Here is a 26,678-nt window from a genome sequence, read left to right as displayed (position 1 = left end):
CATAAAACGCTACAATATTCCGTGAAAATAAAAAGCAAATGAAAAAAATAGGTTCATTGTTGATTTTTTTGCAGTGGCGACTTATATACGCTGAAATGTTTCAAGAGAGAGGCATCGTCAGAGATCAAGTCTGAATTCTTAATATTTAACGTTGGCACCAATTTAACAGCATCCTGTTGTAAGCGGTATATGTGATTAAATAAAGAAGATCATAAATTAGTAGGAAATAAAAAAACTAAATAAATAAATAGTAGATATTATTTTTATATTTAGTAGCGTAGTTAAAAACATTAGTCAGCATTCTAAGCCATAGTTATGTATTCGTCGTAACCCAAACAACTATAATCGTCGTTGTTTTCGGTGTTTGCCCTTTTGGATGACCAAGGGCAAGTCCGACGCATTCTGCTTGTTAGGCACATCCTGAAACCTTGTTAGTTTATTACAGATAGTAAATATCGAAGTGGATATACGCAAACCTTTATAACTGGTGTTGGATAAATATATTGAAATAACTCTGCGGTACAATTCTACTCGATACAATCACCAAAGCATATATCAATTATATGGTCTGACTGGTGCAGCCCTCTGTTGCAGTGAAGACATCGTTTATCGAGTTAAGCCTCAGCTGAAAACCCGTTTATTACCGCATTAAAGATGAATGTACAAAGCTCATGGGCGTAATGATGTATAATTAACTGGTTTTATAATATTCGATCCAAACGCTAGTATTACACAGACGCGCGGTATAGCAATGTAATATATTCTCCAATTAAAAATTGGCTCCTACGTTAAACTATCGAAAATAAAATTTAAAAAAAACTTAATTATAACTTACAGGTATAACCAAGCATACACCAACATAGAATAGCAAAATATATTCGGTTGACAAGCAGTAAAAATAGCGAATTGTTGTTCTGAAGGGCTACTGTTGAACGAATGGGTTGACGGAGATGACAGATATCCATACGCTTCCAACCAGTCCTTCGCTGAGATTGGACGGCGCTCTTCGTTAAATACCTAGTGATTTGCTCTGTCAGTTTTGCCTTGAAGTACAGCGAATGCACGTACTCAAAGCTGGGCTTGAAAGAGCGGCGCGCTATCGCGGCAGCAATGATCAGACAATTCAACCTACTCCCGCAATGCGTGAAGGGCCTGGATCATCGATCCTCTCCCCGAGTAAGGATGGATGGGCTAGTAATCCTTCCCTATCTCAGGTTTATGCAGCAGGCTCTACTGATTTGCTCACGCCGTTTCTCGCGTACCTACTGCTTCTTGCTAGATTTTTATGACTTTCCACCCCTTGAATGAATGAATCCGCTCCCTGTCCGTTTCGATACTGAGCGCGCGATATAAATATTATACCGAACCTACGAATACCGGCGCTTCCCTCTAGGAATATTTCAACTATGTGCTCGATTCACATTTACATGTGTTTAAAGACAAGACATATATGATGCACATATGCAGGCGACGCTACAGTGGAACCGACAAGGCAGGCAGCCAGGGTGCCGCGGACTCGCCATTCGCAGCTTATTCCTATCACCAGAGACTTGTAACTGTCGTTAAAAGGAGCACAAGGAGCGGCGCGCAAAAGTATCCACGTCAGCTAAAGCTACTCGACTTCAAGTTGTTTATAGTTCGAACTTGTGTGTCTACAAATATCGATTACCACTACAGAGAAAGGTATGACGGGGGAAAATTTGCGCTGGAAAAGCAGGTAGCGATGATGGTGGTTCGGCACACCAGTGTATTCGTATAGTAGGCCGACGAACCAAATCTGCCATCAGGCAAGTAAAAACGCCGATCTGCAACAATCATCAAACGTTGGAGAGCAACAAGCTGGGAAACGCTTAAGGCGTTCACCCGGTCTCATTGAGCACTTGATAGGACGCGGTGGCAGTTATCGTATATGAGTACGGGCTGGAGTTCGAGTCAACTGCACAGGTTATGTCTGCAAGAAAACTTATGTCTATTGCAGCGTATTTCAAGAGTTAATTGAAGCATTTGGGTTTATGGTGTTATGGACGAAGGCTTGTATTGCGTGCATTTATCGCATAACAACGACATGAAAACTCTGTGAAGCGAAGGTGGCTGTCGCCATGCTATAGTAATAGACGGGTTCGGTAGGGCTACTCGGAACCGAACGAGCAGCTTCTGATGTTCAGAACTTTCCGCTTTCCGTTTTGAAGTTCTGCATCTCTGTACATTACCCCTTCGAGTAGCTGCTTTGTCGCCTGCCCTCTCTGGATAGAAAGGAACGTTGCCTTGAGCAACCAGTGGCGCGAAAACGGACCGTGGAGCCCGTCGTGTAAGTGATTGTCTTACTGGGGTGGGTCTGTGCCGTTGCCGTAGAAAAGATTAGAGATCCGGTCCAAAGGCGGCCATCGATGCAACAAGCAAGACAGAAAAAGGCAAAGATTGAACGAACGAAAAACCAAAGAAACGAATCGACGCGACATTACGATGTAACGAGCTCCGATGGTCGAGATTACTACTGCAAACGCAGAAGTCGGCACGAGCGTCGAGAACAAGGCTGGTGATTAGGTCTTTGTCGGGTAGTTGAACGGTCTGTTACTGTGCCTACGAAATTGATTTACATAGTGGGGTTCAGCGGAACACTGGAGCTGGAGAAGACGAAAGTCCGTCGGAGAAAGCGAAGAAGCAGACGCCGGCCCATACAATCAAGGACATGTTCTTCTGTACTGCATCTTTGCACAAATTGCAGCAAAACGAAATGAAAGAGACGGAGAGCATTCCAGGCTCCAAATGCTAAATAGAGTATCGTTGAATTGATCTTGAGTAGGCATATTGAAGTTAGTCGACTGGCTTTTTATTGCAAAACTTTAAAATACTATTGTTTCACATATGTGAGACTGACACAAAGTACAGCGCAATCATTTTTGTCAAAAAAACAGATTCGCATAATGTTGAAAGCTAAAGCAGCTGGCGACATCTACCGAGCCTTGCGTCGGCAGAACGCGTGGCCCGTACCTTCTAACTACCTATAATACACTTAATGATCTCTGTTTGCTGCCCTTCCTATTAGTGCGAATTGCACCTTTCTCTTGTTCGCTCTGAACCGGTAATCTGCAAAACTTGTATTATGTTCCATTGTTTCGGAATTTCGTAGTGTGATTTCTGCTGTTGTAGTCGTCTTGGCTGCTGTTTTTGTTGTCGTTGTCACTGTTAGATGGAGCGGTTAGCCCCCCTACATGCAAGGGCTGTTTTTCTGACCCATCTCCCGCCTCTTGCCTTTTTTCTGGGATTAGTGTTGCCACTCACAATGAAACAAGTGTACAACCACGCTTCTTACATTCATTCGCACGTCGTCTCATACAGGTACGCACACATTGGCATACCGTCGTTTCGATGCCGTCTTCGTCGTATGGTCATCACCACCGCCATCGACACGAGTCGCCGCCGTTGAGCTCCGATCGATCTCGGTAACCAATATAACCTACGACTGCTATCGCAATTCAATTTTTCCTCTTTATCGTAGTCATCACTGTCACGGCGACGATTGTTTCCCTATTACCATTGCAGTCATCGCTGCTGCTGCTCGACTCGCGCTTCATCAATATCTCAGCCGAGCAATAGCTAAATTGAATATTCACGCCGTCAACCGTGCCAATGCTCGTTGCTTCACAAAGCAGGCTTCAGCACTGGGGGTGGGGAAGGTCGCCTTGTCGTTGCCATCGATGGCACCGAGGCCGTAGCCGTCGTCTGTGTTGTCGAAGTTGTTACACACGCGTGACGTCACGGTCGGTTTGGCCCTCGTTTTGGCTGTTAGGGCCTTTGAACCCGTGCTGGTTCCAGATCTGAGACTTCGGGGCGCCACCATCCCCAAATGAATTGCGCAGTTTCTCGTCGCCTGTCCCACTCTCAATATTTCTCTCGCGGCAAATCGCGCAAGGCGAAGGCAACTGAACGAAAGGACAGTCGCTTCCAGCTTAGTTCTGGACTCTGACTCCAACTTTGACTAAGCGCTGGCGAAACGTCCTACCCAACAGGTATGTTTGCCTATGCTGTGGTAGCCGATCGTCAGTAGCTCGCGACTGTGGTACGGAGACGAGGCGGCGCAGACAAGAATGAACGAAACATGTAAACATGCAATTGGCAGTCGACAGTTTGTACTGCGGTAACCGGCAGTCGTGACTCGGGCGTATCTGGCGGATTTTAAGGGCTGTCGTATGGTGTTTGCGCGAATTACGCAAACGACTTGTCTAACCCAAGTGTGTGTATCACTTCCAAGCTGTTACAGGCCTTGCTATTATTCGTTTATGTTCTACACTGATAGTTCGTTATCGCTGTTCGGCACTCTGTCAGTTCTGCGTTATTTTCCAGAAGACAATAACACCAGCAATAACGTAAGGGTAAAACCTGCTTTCTTTCTGGGTATCTCCGGCTCGGTGTCGTCGCCGCTTCATTTATTATTAGGTATTGTTATTAGTCGCTATTGTTGATAACCGCTGGGAGGTGAGTAAATACTAAAGCTGGACTCAATCCCTCGTGGAGAACATCTTGCAGCGGTTAGACTAGTTGTGATTTTAATGGACGCTCGATCAGGTCGTGAAGCTACTACTTCGAATAGTTATGCATGCATCGTTTAGGATTTTGCCGAGCTCCACAGAAAAAAACTTCAATTTGACCAGCAAAACCTTGCCGTAACCGTGACGGTGACGTGATTCAACGATCGAAACCTCAACCGCAATCGTCTTCGAACGCGAATCAATGATTGGTTGTCCGTAGAGTGCCGCGTCTACGGCGATGAAATGTCTACACGATGTTGGTAAGCACAAGAAATAGACACGGTAATAGATTAGCGCCTAGCCATGCTATATTCCTCGGAATACGACTATCTAGTTGTTAGTTACAAACAGAAATCATAGAAAGTATTCCTGTTATTGCTGCGCGCATTTCCTGCGAGGAAATAAGACATCAATATCGTCCCGTCGTCGTTGACGGTGCCGTTACGGGCAGTAGAGTTCTTCTACTTATCGATTGCTGGTTGTTTATTAGCGCATTAGTTTTCTTCATTTGAGACACACGTACAGGAGTGTATACATACACATATACGAAGAGGCAGATTTGATCGGGCAGCGGTCAAAATGCTCGACCGCCCGCTAGCTAAATTCGTCAACGTAATTAACCAAAAGAGAAGATAATGCAATGATGGCGCTCACGAAGCGCTGGTTGCCTCAATCAACATGTGGTCACTGTCGCTACTCTTGCGACAACTAGAGAAACGCACCCCCGCGTTTGTGCACCCTTTCTTCTGAGGCGGCAACCATTGGGAAGGCTATTGCCTCGTGGTGAATTTACAAAGCTCGCCGTCATCTTCATCTTTATCGATTCCGCGTTTGCCGCCATTGTCGGTTGCTTGTCGTCCTTCTTCTTCCCAGGACGATATTCCAAATCCGAAAGGTATAAAGGCACATAAACAGAAATGAAGAAAGCATTCGTCCGGGGGAAATCAACTGGCCTACGAAGCAAAGGAGAAAAGGACAGCAAGATCGCACGATTAAATGATATGAAGTGGCAGAGGACTTTAGTGCTCTGAAGCGGCAGGCTGCTGACCGCGTTGATGTCGTGCGTGCGATGAAAATAGATATGATACGCACAAACAACTACCGTCCGACTGGAACCGATTGACTGCTAAATCTTCAACTGGATACAAAGAAAGGTTTCTTAACTACTTCGTACGCAGGTGCATCCGAACATCTCGACACCGATAACGATAGCAAATTTTTTAGTAGTAATTTCTAAAAAAATAAATGAGATAGAAAATCGCGTTTTTATATATGTCTATTTAATCAAGTGTACGGTGGCTACTCTGGGGTACGCTGGACGCCACTATCACAACGAGAGTCCGTTTTCGATTTACTTACGTTTACTTGGCGCTGACTTAGTCAAGCGTAATCTAGGAAACGTCGGCCGAAGGCTTGCTTAACCTGGAGCGAGAGATGGCTAACTTAGTGCGTGCCGTATAAGTCATTATTAGGAAAATATCTGATTTTTGCAGGACCAATATTTAACCATGTACAGGATTAAAAGTAGAAAATTGCAGCTTAATTGTACATTCTATAACGATGATTTGAACGACCGACTTTCGTTTGACTGTATTGTAATTCAGCGTATTTGCTAAGCGATTCACAGTGAAAATTCGCGTACCCGGCTTCATAAAGTACTAACCCATATCTTGCAACAACTACAATTTGTCCGATAATCAGTCTGTAAATATTTTATCTGAAACGTGATGCAGAAAAACACATCTTTAACAGACTTCTAGCTAAATCTTTTAACAGACTTTTAACTAACTCAGCCTAGGAAACGGTGGGTCAAACAAACTTTGACCCAGTCGCCATCATGCAAGTTGTCTAGATAACATACATCTGGGATTCGTCCTGTACAACACCAAAGTAGATATATAATATTCAATAGCTGAAAGGCTAAAGTACGCAGGGGTAGAGGATCGAAGATCTATCTCATGGTGTTCAAGTAATGGTATCAATGGAGAAAACGAAGCTGTTCTGCTCGGGCTGGCGACGGCTAGACGGTAAGCTCTACGCTAATGCAATAGCACTCAGCTGGACATGACACATTGGAATATTCAGTAACGTCACAATTAAGCTTAATAACGTACAGCCCATCTATGGAGCCTACAGGTTATACAACAATGCCGTAATAGAGGAAATCCGGGCTGAGCAGAGTATTATTGCGAGGAGTTCTCACCGCACCCCGAACGGCGGTGGAATAGTTGAGCAGGACTGTATACTAGACAACTGAGGCCGCCGAAGTGAAGGCCCAAGCAACATTAACGATTTTTGATTGGTCCGTTTGTGATAGCTTTTATCGTACGCTTCTATGTCGGTTGAATCCAGGAAACATAGCCATTTGGTGTCGACCCGTCAGAGACCCATTTATATTCTGCTGTGATGTTTGCATCCAGCTCCGACAAAAAGACAATAGGTTTGGGATAATATTAATCCAATCAGTTTAAATTGTTCCGTGTCCTATTGGTCCAGTCGCGAGTTATTTGTCGCCGATTGGAGCATTCTATAGATGCTGTTGAGGCGAGCTTTTCTTTCATTGCACATGCTAAATAAGTTTCCAAACAATAGTCACTTATCTCTATTTCGTAATTCTATTATATGCCGATCAGAACCAACCAGCTAGTGATAGCTATGCACTAATTAACTCTAAATGAGTGATAAGTAGAACATCGTCTCTGGTGTAAACCGTTACCGAGGTAGAAGTGTTTTTGAGCGTACAATCAATCCGATTCGTTCTAAGCTGGCAATGGCTATGTTGTTGACGCTAGCGGCGACAAACCAACTTTTTCGTTACGGCTTACGTCACTGCTTGCAATTTGGTATTGACGCTAGGCGTATAACCATTATTACTCAATTAACAGGACACGTAGAGCGCTAGTAATAATGATCAGCCATTACTGCACTATTACCTCGAACATATGATCGTATATCAAAGCAAAGTAAACCGTGTACGACGCCTAAGCTTGACGCAAAAATGTATCATCTTGTATATGCACATGCATTCGCGGTGCGTGAGAGTGCTAGGCGTCCGTACCAGTAGCGTTGTTTAGCATGTACATCCCCAACGAGACAGTGATAGGCAGTTCGGGTTAAATGCGTCTCCGACGTTCTTGATTACATGTGAGCAAGCTGAGATGACTCAGCCGAAGTCACCTACGTGGCGGGTCTCCAGAAACAGAGTGCTGTTACATTCGGGATGTTCGAAAAACCATATAAGAGGTAACGTGATAGAAAGCTGTCCGTGGTTTGGGGACCACCGACCGACCGACTAAATGCCTGTAAAATTCCATTCCGATTCTACTGGCGGCAGCTAGAAACCAGCTGGTAGAGTTGTTAAGCGCCAGTGAGTAGTTTGCCCTTCCGGAAATCATCGCGTTACGTGTTTTTTCTTGTTTTCGTTTGGTCAACAATAGCGGCCAACTGTGTATGCGTTCATACGGGACTTGAAGCAGCAGCGACGGGGGTGAAAAGCGAATCCACGAACGCGAAACGGATAATGAAATGTACACTTCGACTGAAAATATCCTCCATAGAGTCAGCTGAATGACCAGCCACCCGTATAAATATAGTAGGCCTTTAGTAATTCAAACCCTTATTTCTGCCCCCTTGCTGAGTCAATTTTAAGAGAGCTGACGGTCTATTCTAGTCCGTAAGAGAGATTCGCGACCTACATAGTCGTTGTGCGCGTTGCCAACCCCCAAATTCCGTATACTCCAAACAGCGGATACTCTGATAGGTACCGTTTCCGTCCCCCATGTAATAGGGAGTCGCTAGAACTATACGCAATCAAGCTGCTCTGTTGGACTCGAAGCGGCCGTTTTGTGACGAAGCCTATGTATAGCCAGTTATTGAAGCATATTCGATTATGCGCTCTACAGTATGCTTTGTAACGATATAAATATGTTGACGTAGCCCTGATATTTGAAATAGATTTCCCTTTTCATTGATTAAATTAAAGGTTCATTTAGCCTAGTTGACATGTAATTCTATGTCTGTAGGACCATAAATACGAGTATGTTTGATTTTCCAAACGCGTCCTAACTCAGAATTTCCTCAGTGGGTTTGCTATCATACGATACCATCTTGGCGGCTAGTCTCAGCTATGGTTAGGCCAGTTTATAAGAACTCAACGTCAAAATACAGGAGATCGACTGCAATTGTAACTAAAAGTTCTCGCCCTCTGGTCTACTTCATGCGCAGTTGCAGTAGGCAAAATCAGGATGTAATTCATTTTCTCTTATTCCGTTTTTTATTTGTGTTCAACGTCCTGCTCAAACAGTAAAGGCAAGATACGTCATCTCATAGTCGTTTCCTACCTATGTTGCTTGTCGTTATCCACTCCGATGTCCTGTGCGCCCCTTGACGGTATGCTGTCGAGGACCGCCAACGCCAAATCTGCCGTCGTATTTGCCACATACTGTAGGCAGTAGCAGACTGTTTAAAAAAGGCCTTGTCCTGCAAATTCTTGACCTGCTTCTCTTCGGTCTAGTGTGGACATCTTCGTTTTGCCATCGTCGTCGTCGTCGTCATATTTCTTTCTAACTTCAACCACAACCAATGGCCGGAAGCGAAAGGCAAGGCGGCGCCCCTGTCCGACCAACTTAGGTGCAGCAAATGCATCGGCAAAGGAGATGCTTCGCCCGGTAACGCGCAACACAAAGAGGCTAGGCACTGCAGATGCTTCCTCTAAATAAAACCCGAAGAGGGAAATGGGCGCGCAGAGTGACGATAGAGGATGTTTAAGACATTGGACTGAAAAAGAAAGCCACAGGAAGAGAGTAAGAGGTAGAAAAGTGAGAGAAGAAGCAGAAACAGAGCACTTTGCCACATTGTTACGCAGCATGTACGCAATTGATGCAAACGGACGCATGAGTTTCTTGGTCCATCAATTGAAATAGCATCCGATGCTCTATTTGATAGGAGTCTTTTCAAACAGAAATCGGTGATGACACTGTCTGTTCATGAACATTGAAAGCAATACGATAGTGTATCTAAGGACGAATATGACTATACGCGTACGAAGGGTTTTATGGGCGTCCTCATAACGTAAGGCACTAAAAAAGAGGCCATTGCGCGAGCGACGCCTTAGTTACATCAAGGGAGCTAGAACCCACAATTATTGTGTGAATTCGTGTATGGTGCTTCTTGATTTGCCAGCTCTGAATCTATATGCATTGTATATACATCTTTTTCACGTCACTCGGCTGAGTACGTTAACGACGTCTCTATACGTAGGCGTTCACTCGTCCAGTCGACAAGTCGAAACACTAATACATTTCTACTTCAGTGAATTAGGCAGAACAAACTCAGTCGGAAGAATTGGCTTTGCCAGTGGCTGACGAAAGTGATATTCCCAGAATGGATTCTCTACCGGAAAGCGATCATCAACGCTGTATATACAAAGATACAGACAAGGACTTTGTCGTCTTGTCGTCGCACGCTTTATTGTTTGACTCGAATCACTAACATCAATACATCACAAATGAACTGAATTACTAATCTGCATATTAATGTATAAGTAATTAAGTTACAAAAAAAAAATAGGGAAATCGTTTTCGGTCCATGCATATCTGTTTGCCGAAGACCGGAGGATATTATACGCGCTTCGACTCCATCTAATTATAACATGTCACGCACAAAGTCCGTTGACGCCTGATTCGAACTCAGAAAGGCAGACCAATCTATTCAATTTCGCACAAAAAGAAAGCTAAACAGACGTATGTGACGTTAGCTTACCTCATCAACCATGCAAACGAAAAACAAGAAGCACTAGTCTGCTACCAGATATCACAAGAAGAATTCCCATCTTTTCCCAACGCAACTTTCCCACAACATATAAAATTACCAGAGTAACAGGTAGCATTGTAAACACGTCGTTCTTTAGTGAACCACTTAGTTGTACGATGCGCCCATATGCGAACGTGACAATCCTATACCGAAAGGAAATAACCACGTAAAAATGATACCGAAAAATATTCATATGTATATGTGATCATAGTTCAAGCTTGTAGGATTGTATTGCACAGCTATTTATTTATTTGGAAACAATGCACCTGGGCATGGTGGCTAAATCGATAAATCTCGTTAGGACCAAATGACAAGTGTCGATTTTTCTAGTAGAAAATCCCATTTGTTTATCAGAATCATATATACTCAGCTTGTGCGGATGAAATAAAAAATAAATTGCTGGTCAACGCGATAGGTGATTGTTTGAACGCTTTTGATCTTGCCTTCGATGGGGTTTTCCAACTATAAAGTTTGTTCAGGGGTACGGAGAGACAGGACAGAAATCGGCCTGAGTTAGGCAACTAGCTCAGTATTTTCAATTCTCGCACATTTTTCCACTATTTCTGTCGCTATTGATGCCGTTAGCGTTCACCATTCAGTAAAAGCGGGTTAGCGCCTGCGAATTTATGAAGTCGAATTGATTGTTTAGTGGTACTCCGAACCGGTAAGTCTTTAGATCACGAAGCGTTTACCCGCAAATGGCATGTCGGCCATTCACATAAAAGACAATTCAACTCAATTGGCCTAGAAGCGTCTATTATGACGACGACTTTTTTTTAACATACGTGTTTCATTATATTGTATATGTAAAATGTGCTTGTGGGCTAAAGTATGGCTGGAGCTATCATATTCGACATGAGATAAACGGTACCGTTGAGCCGTCCTGCATTGTTCGCTTTGCCATATCTCGTCCGTTACAAAACATTTGTTTCTATGCCGTCTCACATTTATACAGGTAAGTTTCAGTGATAATCACAAATCACAAAAAAATGGTTGTTGTGTAGGTATTGACATAGCAAACATCTGTTAACAAACGTTATTTTCATGCCAACAATAGCTGATATTAGCGACTAGATAATTCAACCTATTCACAATGGAACCTAGGAAAATGGTTGATATATCAGAAGATGTGCGACAAGAAGCTACTGTACTAGCAATTCTACTGAGGGAAAACAATTTAAATATGGATAAAAGGGTAGCACGCTCACAATTCATGTAACCGTAACGACGAACAACCGCTACAAAAAAAAAATAGGTGGACCTTCAAACACGAACAAGGAATACTAGTTTCGTTATTACGGCCAGCCTGTACATACGACCAGCTACTATAAAGGAACAGGCCAATGCTTTAAGGCTACACTAATAATATTTTTGTCCATTAGCAGCGTAGCTATATTTGATGATTATCATCATACTTCTAACACGAGAAAAACAACATTACAGGTCTGTTTCCTTCACAACGTCGTAGGTCTTTAGGATTTAACGTTCTCGAGAGGCAGATTGAAGGCCTAGCAATATAGAATTATATATGAGGGAAAACTAAATATTGTATATTTTGTTAGCCGATCTTATCGGTGCTGTTTGAGATATTTAGGAAGAACCGTTACGTAAAGGCCAACCTTCGAGTGTGACCTTTCCTATTTAAGTTACCTTAACCAACAGATACAGCTTTCCATACACTGAAGAGCTACATAGAATGCATATAATGATAAGCACTCGGCAACGGTGTGGTAATCAGCAAACATAACACTGCTCTTGAAGCATTAGAACCGATTCCTCACACAACATTAAGGCTATGATATATCACAACCATATATTGGTCGTCCTTAATAGTTAAGACTATACATTTTCAATATCGATAATAATTTTAATGGTCCTATCCTAATTTTATTGAAAATTGCAATAACTTAATAACACCTGCATTTACAGTTCATTATCAAGGTTTAAAATCTCCCTTGGCGTCGTTTAACTACCGTATTTTATTTGCTGATTGATGGCCATCAGATTGGCAATTGGTTAATGTAGACTTCAGTTAACACATGTTCTAAAACAGAAGACGCCTGGCAAACTCGCACAGCTATCGCAAGTATTATGCTACATTAAGTAACTTTCGTTCTATCATGTAACTACTCGATCTTTGCATGAGGCCTTTTTCGGACTTTCGAAAACAGGCAAGATCACTACAACTCTCGCTCTCTGTAAAGGACATCTCACACATCAAACAGAGAATATAGGGCGTGGCAAAAAATCCAGATTCATTCTAATGTCCATGAGAGGTTACCGATCTACTTTTGCAAGAAAGAAAACGATTTGATCGCTCCTATATTTTTCCATGCATTGCTATTCGCACGGCCACCAGGTGGCTGGGCTTTCGAAATTATTCGATGTTCAGTTTGGTGCCAAGTATTCAGCAACGGGCACGCAAGCCCAACGCTGCTTACCAGGACGAACGAACGTTGGCCTGCTGCCAGCAAGACATTTGGAAGCCATCAAAATTAGCAGATTGCAAATTGCTGGTCGGTCAATCACTCCAGTTCCTTACATCATTCACTAACTTCAATATGCAATAAATGCAGACTTAACGATTGACCGATATCCGGAACGACCAAAATTGAATTAACGAATTTCTACCTAGTTGCTCCGCTGGGAGGTTGACGAACAGCATTTCCCTTTCGTAGTTGCGTGTCCAAACTTATGTAACACTCAATGGTCATGTTAGTGTTATTGCTAACGTTATGGCCACTAATCCCAAATTGCGCTGCTTGAGTCGCACAAGCCGTGCCCTGGATAGGAGCTGCAAAAACGTTATTAATCTATAAGGATGTTAACAGCCAAACAGAAAATGATTGTTATTATGAAATCTAACAGAGAGCATGACAACAAAAAGCAAAACATCAGAAACAGTTAAAGGTCATAACTCGTCCAGCTATCAGCTTACGAGGATCGTAGTGGACATATATACACACACGTCGAAGCTATTTTTTCTGCTCGATCCAAGAAACGATTAAGGCATGGCGACCAGGTTTGGCATTGTCATCCAGCGACCTCATGTCAACGGTTCATGCGTCTCTTGAGAAACTCGAACTGGCAGACTGCATTCGTCGCTTCGTTTTCGGCAGGCATCTCATAGTGACATATACCCCTGACATTGATTGCCAGTACTAGGCTTATTTTTAGGTTAGAACTTATTCAATATAGTCACTGAATTCGGTTTTTCTTCAAGACAACGCCATCCTTTCGCCTGGTCACTCTCCAGCTGACGGTAGATATTAGGGCGATGCCCCGCTTATGGCGAACGTATGCCCGTGGGTTCCGTAGATCATACGTGAAATGCATCGCATACATTTCCAAGTACCTCGGGGTCAATTAACGGGAGACCCTTTTTTACATAGCTTCTGCACTTCAATTATTTTGGTTAGAGTTCTGTAACACGTTACATATGGAATATTCATTTGGGAGCTTTTAAACTTCAAGCTTTTTTTACATGAAAAACTTATTAAATTCCGGCAATGCGTTCTTGTCCCTCGGATCCTGACATCTGGTTAGTTCCTTAGTAGTCTTTGACACTCCAGTCTCTTAAAGCGTTTCTCTCAGTTTCTCTCTCCAGTTCTTAAAGCGTTTGCATCATTCACGTACTCTGCTTTCACCCAAGGCCTCCTCGTCTCTTGTCTTCACAAACCTCCGCCAAATATTTATAACGCTATGGACTTCGAAGAACAAAAACTTGACCACTACGCGTCAACTCTCGAGACGACGATATTTTTTTTCTGAGATCATTTCTCCTTGCACAAAATCAACCGGTTTTCATTCCCAAGCTTCTTGAAGACTAAAGTATTCGTCTGCGTGTTGCTGTTACGTAACACGGAATCACACAATGTTTATATATTGACGAAGTATGCAATATGATTCGACTAAAATAGTTCGCTGTCACACTGCTCTTTTTCCTTGCCTTGTTTCTCTTTCTCTGATAAAATAATAGTGCTGACGCTCCTACTGCTGCTACTACGATTATCTATTTTATCCATCTAAAAAAAGTTTGCTTCGACCTATTGTAAACCAATTTGTTATAGTTTCCTATAAAGATCTACGATGAACACCTACAGCACAGATGCTGCCTAACTATTGGCCGGTATACGCTACGTTGAACGCTGTGCTTTGTCGCTTCTGACATATGGCAGCGACGGTGACGATCGTTACTTTAGGGGATGGTTGGGCAGATTTGACCGTGGCCTCGGTTTATGCGTGTGCGTCCACTCTGCCACAATTTCGAGGTTTTATTTAATTAACACTTTAGAGCTTGGGTTTTAGCACACCTCTGCCGTTGATTTCCTTCATCCACAAAAGCTGACATACAAGCAGCCCTATAGCGGTAGCACCTTACTCTGACATCGTATGAATCTGGTATGATGGGAAGAATGCTAATTTTAGCAAAATATTTCATGCAGCGGTCGTAACGCGATTCGCGACCATGATGCTACAATTAAAATAAGGGGTGGTGGCAGTGCAATTGTAAGCCACAAAGACAAATAGGCTGCGGTATATGAGCGTGTGCATACGTGTACAAATGCAGGTGGTGACGAGCATTGCAGAGATCGCAAAAGTTACGCAAATTCAGCGAGAAAGAGGCTCCAGAGGTGAAGTGTACGTACAAGTACATAGTATAGCTTTTGTCGCTTCGAATATAACTACAATCTATTCCAGTATAACTGTCGTCTATTGTTGATCATTGAGTATTGACAAGGGCGATTGATAGCTGATCGAACCGCAACATGGTATATTTTGATTGCTTGTAAGTAGGTCTTTTGAGCTAGGCTACCGGTATTTGCCATGCGAAACGAACATATCGGTAATCTATATACTGTAGTAATGTTTTGTATATGTCTTTGCTAGATAGCGAATACTTTCAAATTTACAGATATATAGCATGCACGTTTAACAGCTAGATGTGAAAAAAAGGCTCGCTTGTATCTGTTAGGCCAACTACGATGGTGACACTTCGGTTGTGAATGTATGCGCCGTTCATCGGAACTGGCCCCTCAACAGCCAAGTGCTAGCTAGCTAGCTAGACATATATATATATATACAGGTCCACCCGGTGAAAGCGCTCGTTAATGGAGAGCAGTCAACATCTCATCAACAGTAAGAGCAGCAGAAGCACTGACTTACTGTCGGCCATGCGTTAGCAGCTTAGCCGTTTGCTGATGGAAAAGTTTCCGCTTCAATTCATTTAGTTATCAATCTATATTATTTTGCTCCTGCTACTTCCATCAGCTCTATAGCACGCCTACGTATAAAGGGACAATTTCGCTACTGGTTTTTCATACCCGAGAGCCCAGTAGCACGGCTGGACATCGAGCACCCCCTAGCAATTCCTCTACTCCGATCCTGGTATTCATCGCCTGCAGGCTGCGCACAGACTGAGCTCAATGAGCCTCCAGCGCTCATTGAGGTACGAGGGTAGCGAGCAGCATCCACATGAGGCCAGACCGGCTGTATGGAGCGAGCACCATCCGCATTTCATGTGGCTAGGTAAGCAGTTTATATGTCAATAATAGCGTCATGGCGGCATAGGCCACGCGAAAACAGTTCATTCTTTGCATTACGGCGCATAGATTTCCGTATATATGTTTGTATATACTCTGTATCGAGTTTATGGTACAATGGATAGGTAGAAGAAAAGTTGCTACGCGTATTAGTTTTTTATTCAAGGGAGTCAGTGAGGAAGGTGACGAGGGTAACGTAAACGTGGAAGTAGAGCTGGCTACTGGTTGGAGGATATGGCGGTGGTCGACGGTAAGACTCGTTTTCCTCAGAGTCTCGTCTACTCCCACAAACCCATATATCCGCACACCGACGTACTTATATGGTGCAATAAAGGGCACGTAAGACAGAATTGTTTAGTTATTTCTGCATCACCGCTAGTCTTCTGGTTTGCTGTTGCCCATGACACACCGGTTGTCGTTCGTAGTCCGTCGATATATAGCAGCCTACTGGTTTAAGCAAGTGTACTTTCCCTAGATGCCTATGTAAAACGGACCTGCTCGCTCCGACATGTCATCATTTTTGTCACGTAAATAGAACCGCTCATCTTTGTCATTTCTCCTTTTCGTTTTCCGCGGCTTATCTAGCTAAGAGTGGCAGCCAATGTTCCTACTCAGCGCCTAACGGACAACACCTAAGCTAGCGAAAATATGCCGTTGCTAGAAAAAAAACGATTGTTTACAACAACTAATAGATCGTATGACACGCTCATCATTGTTATACAAAGACTAACTCATAGATAGACAAAAACATGCGGTCAAGGCAACGATTGTACCATCCGTTGTTTTTTTTCGGCCTTCCTCCCATAGGATCGGTCGTCTTTCCATAGGTGTCGGCACGACAGTTTACTGGGTAGCCAGTCGCATATTGGTCCTGCTCTCATTTTGCCTGTTTTTCAAGAAGGCAGGCCGGGGACTTATCTAGCACTAGTCTGTCTATGATAGTCATGTTCGTTAAATCAATAATCGCAATATGACGCTGACTATGCTAGTTAAACTAAGCGTAACGCACTACGACCTGTGGGGCCGCTGTTGATTGGTGACAAAAGCTGGTGATAGGCAGTGTACTACTGTAGGTATCCTGAGTGTGTAGTTAGCTCTGCTCGTATGTGTACTTCACCAATTTATCTATGAACGTGTAACCCTAAACGAATTTATGTGCTTGCCATTGGTCTATCGATCCTTGTGCAGGCTCTTCGCAATAAAACAGTACAAAAGTTCAAGCTCATGTGCCGCACGTAGAATACAATACAATCAAAATTATCACTAGGATCATTACCCTTGGCAATAGAGAAAGAAGCGGTATATTAGCTGGATATATAATAACATATAATAACAACTCCGGTACTACTAATAATAATGGAGCCGAAGTAAACGCTGGCTGTTATCCTCTACTTACGTTGTATATGTATGTATACATATATATAGTGAAAAATATATCTATGCAGACGAGCCACATCTGCGAGCATGTTCCCTGTAATTTTGAACGCCGGTATGTCCTTAATGCTTGCACACTGTTATCTTAAGCGGACAGAATCAAGGTTCCCTTATTGATTTTTTTTCATCAACTCCAAACCTTTGAAGTACGAAAAAATGCCGAAGAACAACAATGACAAAGACCGGCAAAGGAGCAAAAAAGTACGCTAAGCAAAATATGAACATAACCGCTTTTCTCCAGTTCGGCATAACAACATCGGATACATGGAATTGTCTGTATGTACTTGCATAACTTTATCATGTTCAGAGGAAGTCTGTCCACCACCTGTTGGATTGGCGCTTTGATCGTGTTTTAGTTTACCGGCTAGAAGTCGTAAAGTTTCTATGCAGTCACCTATTGGACAAAACCCATGCTTGAGGAACTCGCTGGAGGAACAATGACGCTGTAGCTGGATAATTTGCGAACATTCGTGGAGCTGTTATAACTGCCTCAACTATAATTCCGGTCTCACTCACTTTATGCATCTTATAGGATGTCGTACATTTACTCAGAACTACAATGGCGCCTACAAACAAAGATACATATCTGCACGTCGAAGAACATGCGGACACGCAAATAAAGGAACTTTGAGCGAGGCGCTATTGCCACGGCCTATTATCGGTTTGCAAAAACGATTTAGATTGCTAGTGCTACTACAGGAATGCCGAGCAAACCTCCGCCAGTGGCGTCAACGATGCCAAGAAGGGCGGTGTTGTGCGTCTCTATCCTTTTCGGTCAGAGTTCGCTTTTATGAGGCACGGCTAATATGCTAGCAGTAGTAAACGAAGCGATTATTGCCTGTGAGGACAGGTACAGACAGATTTGAATTAGATTTGTGGAGTACGTTGCTTTGCTTTCTCAGACCGTGCAATAATAGAGGTCTTTTTCCAGGACCGCCTGACACCGCACTCGTACCGATTTGAAAGAACACATTTGGCATCCGATTCGACGTTGCGTCTCGAGACCGAAATTACTCGCTCATGAATTTTCGATTTCTGCTAAAAGAGCCGGCCTACTTATTCGCTAGGTAGCTAGGAGCTAGCGTTAGCGTGGATAGATGGTGTCTAATTTATGGTGGTCGTGATAGAGGGCTGGGATTACCCGCACGATCTGAAAAGCGATCTCGGCTGGGCCATGCGAGATGAAATGGGATCTGATACCTTTGCTAACATCATTCCTGCGGTCCTGCTGTTGTCACCCAGAGCGAGTGAATGTAAAACTTTTCTTTATCTTTCCCTGGTTCGGTAACATTCAGGCGGTGATGATGAGACGTGGCACTGGTCCACGTGTCTGCACGTACAACTAAGCCGCCTCTTGTAACGTGTATTGCAACAATGTACATATGTTTGAATCGGATGCTGCCGAATGCGTTCGTAAGTGGTATTGGACACCAGAAATTATCAGAGCATGCCTCTAATAGCAGCAGTATTAAATTTTTGGAGAAATCCTTCTTTAAAATGCACGATTTTTTATCGTAAGGCAAGGCATGATTTTAGGTACATCCGCATGAATTGGACATAAATATATTTTTATGCTCTACGCGAACAATGCCTCACAGCAGAACCGAATCTCATACTCAAAACCTTCAAGCAGACTGAATAATTCGAATAGGCTACAGACGAGGATTTGTGCTGGTTTACAACTGGACAAATACAACTAAGGACTTTGGCGTACGGTTGTCTCTGACATTTTTATTAGTTTATCGATAAAGAACGAATTCGTTTGGTCTTATCGTAGCGGAAAACTGTTACACGGATGTCCCTGCCGTTGCCATCATCATCAGCTACGACATCTCACACGGAACCTCAACTCGACTTCACGTTCAACACCGAGGCGTCAGCCGGCTGCTGCCGCTCTCAAAGCGGCTGACCCTCACGGCATCTTCAATGCTAAGGTTTATCCTTGTCTCTGGTCTCTGCCTGAAAGGCAAAATGAGCAGACAAAAGGCAGATTCCATAGAAGATAATCACAGCGGCCAAGCCTTTCCTCAGTTTTTCTTTGGAATCTTGGAAGACCCATGCGGATAGATCAATGGTCTCTCACATATTTTCCCTCAGTCACCGCTTGTGTTACGTGTTTGCGCGTTTCCAATGACCAGCCAGCGAACTCGAGGTACCGAAGCAACCAGGCCACTAGACTTCACGCCGTGCCGCCCGCGAGTCAGCCAGCTTCGAGTACTGCGCGCTCCACAGTCCACCGTAACACGTTGCACATTGCCGTTAACATGGCGCCTGTCTCCGCCAAACAGGCTTGCTCAATCTGCTGCTTTTGTATGTAGCCTACTGTCTCACGTGACTGCTCGACATCTTCCCTTTCGACACTTACGTACACAGACACTCAGATACACACATGCACAGATATTCGCTTCTGTCACACAGACGTATGACAGACACGGAGATGGCCAGCCAGCTAGAAATAAGCAGAGCTGCACCACATTTGTTCTGTTCTACATAGACACAACATAGTTACGATGCTGTGCTGCACAAATACCGTTCCACATTCCCGAATCATCGTGTGACTCAGCGAACCTGTCTTGGCCCAGGAGAACACGAATCTTCAATACCCCTTGACACACTATCGGACTCTTCTTTTCCATGACTGTCTAATAAACAGGAAGGGATCTTGGCGGTGCAAAAGACAATATACTAGATATATCTACTATTATATTTACTTGCTTGCCTCTGGCTGGCCACGACCACAGCGTCCAACGGAACGTCGAATAACCTAGCGGAAAGGGACCAGACAGGCAGCAGTAGCAGTAAGGCCAAGCGAAAGACGAACCTAGTGAAGCCTCGCACAGATCGAGTAAAGGTTAGAGCTACAGCCACTACTTCGCCAGGTCCCTCGGCCTCCGCTGGCTTCGGCTGGCAGGCGGAAAGGTCGCATGCCCCCAAGGTCATCGGGGACCAACTCCCATTCCTGCCTCGAACTCGATCCGCTGTCAACGGTATTGATAACATTGATCTTTGGGACTAATTCTATCCAGCGCCAATACGGCTCGCTGCGGGTTGCCGCTTGTTGCTGATGGCAGCAAAAATTGCTTAACGGCAGGCATCGCAAGCACAAAGTTGAGACAGTCAAGCGCTGAAGATGCTGGTTCGTCAGCATCCATTCAAGCCTCAAACGAGTCGGTCGACCTATTCGATGACGATAAGGGTTTTGTCAGCCAGACAGAAAGGCATACTACTTTTCGTAATACAACCTAGTAGTACTAGTATAGACAATAGCTGCAGGTCTAAAGCCGCAGGCCGAAATTAAGGGTTGTCTGTATTATCACTCTCACGCAAGGTTGTGCTACGCTGAGCTACTCTAGATTGCATAGATCTAACCCATTATACAAATCCATACTTACCTGTAACGTTGACGAGGAACAGCAGGGTGACAAGGGGAAGCAGCTGGACGAGAAGCCTATGGCTTGCCGTTGTCAATGTAACCGAAGGGAGGGAAACCACCGTTTCGATAGATCGTTGACGCCAAGGGTACTTCCGCTGTTGGCGGGGGCATATCCCCGTTAGAACTGCCACTCGATTGCTACTGTTTACGCTGGTGTTCATGTTATTATGTTATACTGCTATTGTGGCTACGCTGGACGACTGACTACCTGAGTGGTTGATTATGCGCTGATCGTCCTTACAGGTCCTGTGCTTCCCCTTGTCGGAGACGCCCCGATGGTGATGGATAAATCAAAATTGTAAGATTTAGTTTGATGTTACCGTTATTATCATTGTTATTGTTGCTAAGGATGACGGCGGCGACAGTAACAACTACGGCCTTCAAAAGTTGATGTTGTTTTCGATCGCTTTGGTGCGCTGGTATCGTCGTTACCAGTACCGAACCGAAGCGAGCTGGTACCAAAAAGAAGCCGTTTATGTCGGTTCTTGGTTTCCGTGGGTTCGTTGACGCTACTTGTCGCTAACAAGCAAGTTGTCGTGCGTGGAGTGTCAGGCACGCGGGCGGTCCGCCATACTCGCGCTAGACGGGTCACTGGCAGCCGGGGCGGCAGTGGAGACGTGGCACTCCCTGGACCAAACCCGCGGCAACGGACCTCAGTCCGTACCGCATCGAGAGGCAGAATAAGGGTTTCTTATATCGTTTCTTTAGCCCCTGTATCGAGAAACGACTAACTACGTCTGCTAAGTTAGATCTTCCTTCCGATCGTCTCTTAGCAGAATTGTGGGGCACGTCCTTCCAACTACAGTAAACGAGATGGAACAACTGTTTCGTCGCCCGTCGCTTCGAAGGCCTGAGAAACCCCTGCAAGCCTTAGCTTACACTTGGCAGGAAATTCCTGTGATAGAAAATAAAATGCTCGTTCTTCTAGCGTCGATTCGGATTGTACCGCTCCGGATTGCTGGCTTTTGTTGCGCTTCCTTCTCACTCCTGCCGTTTTAAATCCCACAGTAGCTTACATGGTTCCGCCGACTGTTTTCCACTCCACGCTCCCACGACGACGCACCGCCCCTTCAATTCACCACTGTCGCTACTGTGGCCACTACCACGTTTTCGTTGTAAGATTAACGACTCGTTTGTACGCCGCGCTGCACCCTGTCACGCTACCACGATAATAGTTTCGTCGAAGAATTAAATCAGGTAGTACGTCTGGTTAGTTCAGAATTCGATGGATTGTTGTAAATTAATCCTTGATTTCCTTTTCTATAAATTGCACAACCTCGCTCATACAAACGCACGAACACGTTAAACAGATACGGTGGACATCACGAAGTATCAACTATAAACTATATATATATTTTTTTTTGTGTGGACGACGACGATGACAACGATCTAGCAGCACGTAAGCACCAAGCTGGCAAGCACTGATTGAGAGATACACCTTACGCAGCACAGATTCACAATACCAATAATGGTATTGAATGGAATGCGGGTTGGCTGCGACGCCGTCACTCGATTAGGCCTCTGGCGATACACACGCACCGTAAAAACAAACCGAACACACAATTCTAAACGAAATTCAGAGGGATAATGGCTCCTAACATTCGAGCAGCACTTTTGCACCGCTGCACCGCGACGGTCGCTGAGCGCCCGCCTCGGTGCGTTGACAGGTCGATACTACGACAATAATGGACAAAACAAAATGATCCAATCTGAAGTGGGGTGGGTGGGTGGGTGTTTGATAGTTATAATGTGCAGCCTGTTTGGCACTAGCCAATCTGAGTGGGAATTTCGATGACTGGGGTGTCGGAGAGCTGATTCGTATAGTCAAACTGACGGTGTGACGAGATAATTCCGTTAAAACAAAGGTAGATTTATACACTGCATGGACTACAATCTACTGATACTTGATGGGTCTCCGTGATGGCGTAGTGGGTAGCATGTTTCAGTACACTTGCTGCTGTGTGGTGGCTGTGTCGACTAATGACTGATTCCTAGTGGTACTCTTTTGTGGTAGTGGTAGAATGTAACAGATCTCATAGAGTGGAAATGAAGGATGCACAGCCGCTCCTGTTGTTTGTTGCAAGCCGTCTCCTTTGGCCGGACTTCTCGGTTTTTGCTACACTCACTTTGGGTAGGTATATATTTAAATGTGTTAATATTGTATGATGGTCAGATCCACGGCCACCTTTGTTCTCATCTTTTTCTCGTTGTTGTTTGTCACCAGGACGTTATCGCTGCTGTTGTTGTTGTCGTCGTCATCGTCGTCGTCATTGGTGTTGATGTAGGCACGTCAAACGAATTGTAGATGTTATGTGCTGCTACATCTGCTTCTATTTGAAAGATGGGCGGCAGGAACGAGAGGAAAATGGCGATGGTACAGGTCGACTGCAAAAACGCAAGAAGCTCGCTACAGTCAAGCTCGTCGTGCCTTCTTTGTCTTGCCTGCCTGCCTGCTTGCTCACTCGCTTGCCCTGCGCTGGCGGCTGGGGCTTGAGTAGCAGCAGGGTACCGTGCATATGTAGTAGTATGATATCAGAGTGGTACGGCGGTGGTACAGTTATGCGGCACGCAGCGGAACTCTCTCTTTTCTCTAACCACGGACAGACACACACACGGACAATCAACCGCGAGGCGCGCTGCTGGGCGGCGGCAACTGCTGCTATGGCTGCTGACAATCGGAGAGGGGTAGTTGCGCGGGCCGAGAGCTTCTAGTCAAGACTTACCAGGCGGCGCTGCGATACTATGAACCTAGGGAGTACAGAAGGGAGCCGAGATCCACCGATTGTCTACGATGATACGGCGGATGGGTGCGCGAGAGAGGCGGCTGGTGGCGGGCAGCGGAATGCAGACGGCGCAGGCTACCCTCAGCAGCGGGATAGACAGGCACACACAAACAGGCCCATCAGTCGGTACCAGCGGCGAAGGCAGTACACGACGACCACCAACCAGGGGACCAGGCCGCTAGCCTGACCGAGTTACGGCTGCTAGACGAAGTAGGAGTTGCTCTCAGTTTCACGAGCTTCGGCCTCGCCATCACCGCCACGGTCTCCTAGTGCCTTCACTCTCTCCAAATCTGTCGCAACTCTGGGGGAAGAAACAGATTTGAGAGAAAGGAAAAAGTAAGAATTGCGGGGCTGTTTCTCCCTCGTTTTGGTACTCGCCCGTTCTCTGCCAAACTCCGGCTGTGCCTGCTTCTGTTCCTGTCAAGGGCTGAGTGCTGAAGACCTGTTTCAGGCCTAAGATTTGGCTGTGATCCCCGCGATCTGTTCGAGACTGTTAACGTGTCTGCTCACTAACAAGAGGGTCACTCAAGCGGTCTAGGTTCGAATCTGAGTGTAACTACTCTTTGATTCTTTACTAGAGATCCAAGTGATAGATAAAGCGATGAATATGAGGAAACCCCTCTCCTGCTCGGTCGCTCTAAATTGCTCGTATTTGGCCCCATGTACTGACAGGTTCTTAAAACAAATTGCGATGCTAAGGTCTGTTGTAGAACGGGCACCTCAGAGTCAGCTGTGAAGAAAGTTCCTTTTGGACCTAAGGCTTTATGAAGCAGAGTCGGCGGCAGCAAATGCGCGCGAAGTCAGTTCACGAGCTGCTTTAAAAGGCTAGACACAGGCAGTGGCGATGGTTGCTGCGGGACGGGAGGGAAGAACGGAAACAGTAATCAGGCCGACCTAGAAGCAGATTTCGTTTTCCCACTTTTTTACCATCCAACCAAGGGCTCTAATGACGATGGCCACAATAACCATGATGATACGATGCTAGCAAACAGCAAACATAGCATTTGAACGAACGACGAGGTAAACGAAGACGGTCCGCACCGTTGTCGGTGGCATTTTCTACTGGTGTCTCTCCAGAGCTATCTGCCAGCCCAGGTTCCAGCAGTCTACACCTTAAGCTTGCTTCGCACGCTCTTGTTACTGCAGACTATTATCGTAGGTAGTGGTCTGTGGTTACGGACACGACGCAAGCTAGCCAGACCGCACTGTCGCCGCCTATCGGCCAGGCTCACGAATCATTGACTATGAAGAAGAAGTACGCCAACAAGTAGCAGAACAGACCCAGTCGGGTGGCCGTACACACTCAATTACCTACTATATTCAAACATTATGATCTCGCACTCCAAGCTAATTACGGCGAGGTCCTTTTGTAGTAGAGGTGGTAGTAGTACGGCACGGATGTTACAGAAAAAAAACGATAGCATTCGTTAGTGGGGCATTGTCCAATGTATTTCCCGTTGAATCGTTATTCCTATCCAACATCATAATCCATGCGCGGGCACAAAATACAGGTCAAAGCACATAAATATTATTAACTATGGCAAGCACGGATAAAAATGCACGTACGTTCACTGACACATCATTTCGAAAAAAGGAGAAAGCAGGCTTCTTATAGTTGTAAGTACTGTATTGTACCTCCATATATTCAACAACATAGCAGCAAAGCATCTATCCCGAGGGCGGCACTGGAACACACTGCGTATTATATGGAATTTCTTTCCATTGTTTCGCCTGTAGCTATCTTCACAGCACGTCGAACATGTACGACATTAGAGGAATGTGGTCTGCCATCAAGCATTTTACTTAGTCATGTTACTTCCACTGCCATTTACCCAATGACAATATAAGCACGTTTAAAGGTCATCATAATATGGGACTATAACATGCAATGCAACAAGTCCAATGCATTTGTAATTCTTTATGTCCGTTTATATGAACCAATCTACTATTCTACGATCGGATAACTCAACTCGCTTCACACGCACGTGCCATTCACACCGCCAGCAAAAATCACCATCAATTGGTGCTGCGCTCTCCTGCACCTCGTTTTTACTGTTATCACCAAACGGGCTCTCGCCGTTGATCGAATTTCGGCTGTTTGGTTTTCACGTGGCCCGCGGTTTACAGTGGCCCGACAGCCGGTTGGTTGGTCAAAACGCGCGGGCTCAGCTTCGTCGCTGTCAAACTTGCCCTTGCCAACAATGAGAAAGGCAACAAAGGGAGATGGGGAGTCGCAGTGGCGAAGGCAAAACTGGCAAGGCCGATGACGGGTGCGGTAACTCATCGTTTGGTCGTTTAACTTGCATGCTAACAAATAGTAAACGTGCCACTGATTGATAGATGAATCAACAGATAGCCAGAATAGAAATGGATCGACTAGCCCATTGATAACATTATTCACTCACCGCATGAATGTCTGTCTCTAGCAACAAGGACATAACTTCCTTCTGCGACCGGTTTAGCCCTCTCGACTAATGTGGCTCAAAACGAAGAGATTACGGAACTCTGGTTTTGTGCCTTCTCAACCGTGGAATTTATTAAAAAAATATTAGTTTCTATCAAACACACAAATTTTGTAACTGCTATCACGTGAAGAATACTTGATTTTTTCAGTCATTTATTACGTAACACTTAGTAAAGTATTACTCAAATGTGGACAAAAAATATCAGGTTTTCAAACCGTGTAGCAGCCCAACCATCCTCTGTGTGCGAGTACAAATTCATGGACAATTCTATATACATTTAAAAAGATATTATTATATCCTAAAACGAGCATGCGGAAACGGCATATCGCGCAAATTTTACTGCAGAGCTTCATTAGAGATAAATTGGTCACGTTGTTGTTTGCGGAGTCAGAGTCCATGCGTGTATCCTATGAACTATTTTCTCAAATGTTATATGATGCTTTAACAGATTAAGTATATACACAAAAAAAATTCGATATCAAAGATAATTGTATGTAAGAAATATATATATATATATATATATATATATATAGGAAAAGCCAGAAATGCCTATAAACTAATAATATAGAGCTTATAGGCATTTCTGGCTTTTCCTTTAACATTGATACGCGAGTGGCCATACATGCGAATGATGGTGTTCCTGTCTGTATTTCTAATGCTCTAATCTATCTTTCTGAACA

The 26,678-nt window shown here is 44.5% G+C and overlaps 1 protein-coding gene across 1 annotated transcript in view; it reads right to left on the bottom strand.

The window, feature by feature from the left end:
• Ptp99A (Protein tyrosine phosphatase 99A) overlaps window positions 1–24,002 on the bottom strand; it is a 135,134-nt gene extending 111,132 nt beyond the window's left edge. Inside the window, exon 1 of the mRNA XM_022848873.2 lies at window positions 20,710–24,002. Coding sequence (XP_022704608.1) covers window positions 20,710–20,911 — 202 coding nt within the window. The 5' untranslated portion in view covers window positions 20,912–24,002. The remainder of the gene's footprint in view (window positions 1–20,709) is intronic.
• Between the last annotated feature and the right edge of the window lie 2,676 nt (window positions 24,003–26,678).

Source organism: Varroa jacobsoni, unplaced genomic scaffold (genome assembly GCF_002532875.2).
Source record: "Varroa jacobsoni isolate VJ856 unplaced genomic scaffold, vjacob_1.0 scaffold_1381, whole genome shotgun sequence".
NCBI classification, from domain to species: Eukaryota; Metazoa; Arthropoda; class Arachnida; order Mesostigmata; family Varroidae; genus Varroa; species Varroa jacobsoni.
Note: the sequence above shows the minus strand (reverse complement) of the source record. Positions and strands in the feature narration are given on the sequence as shown.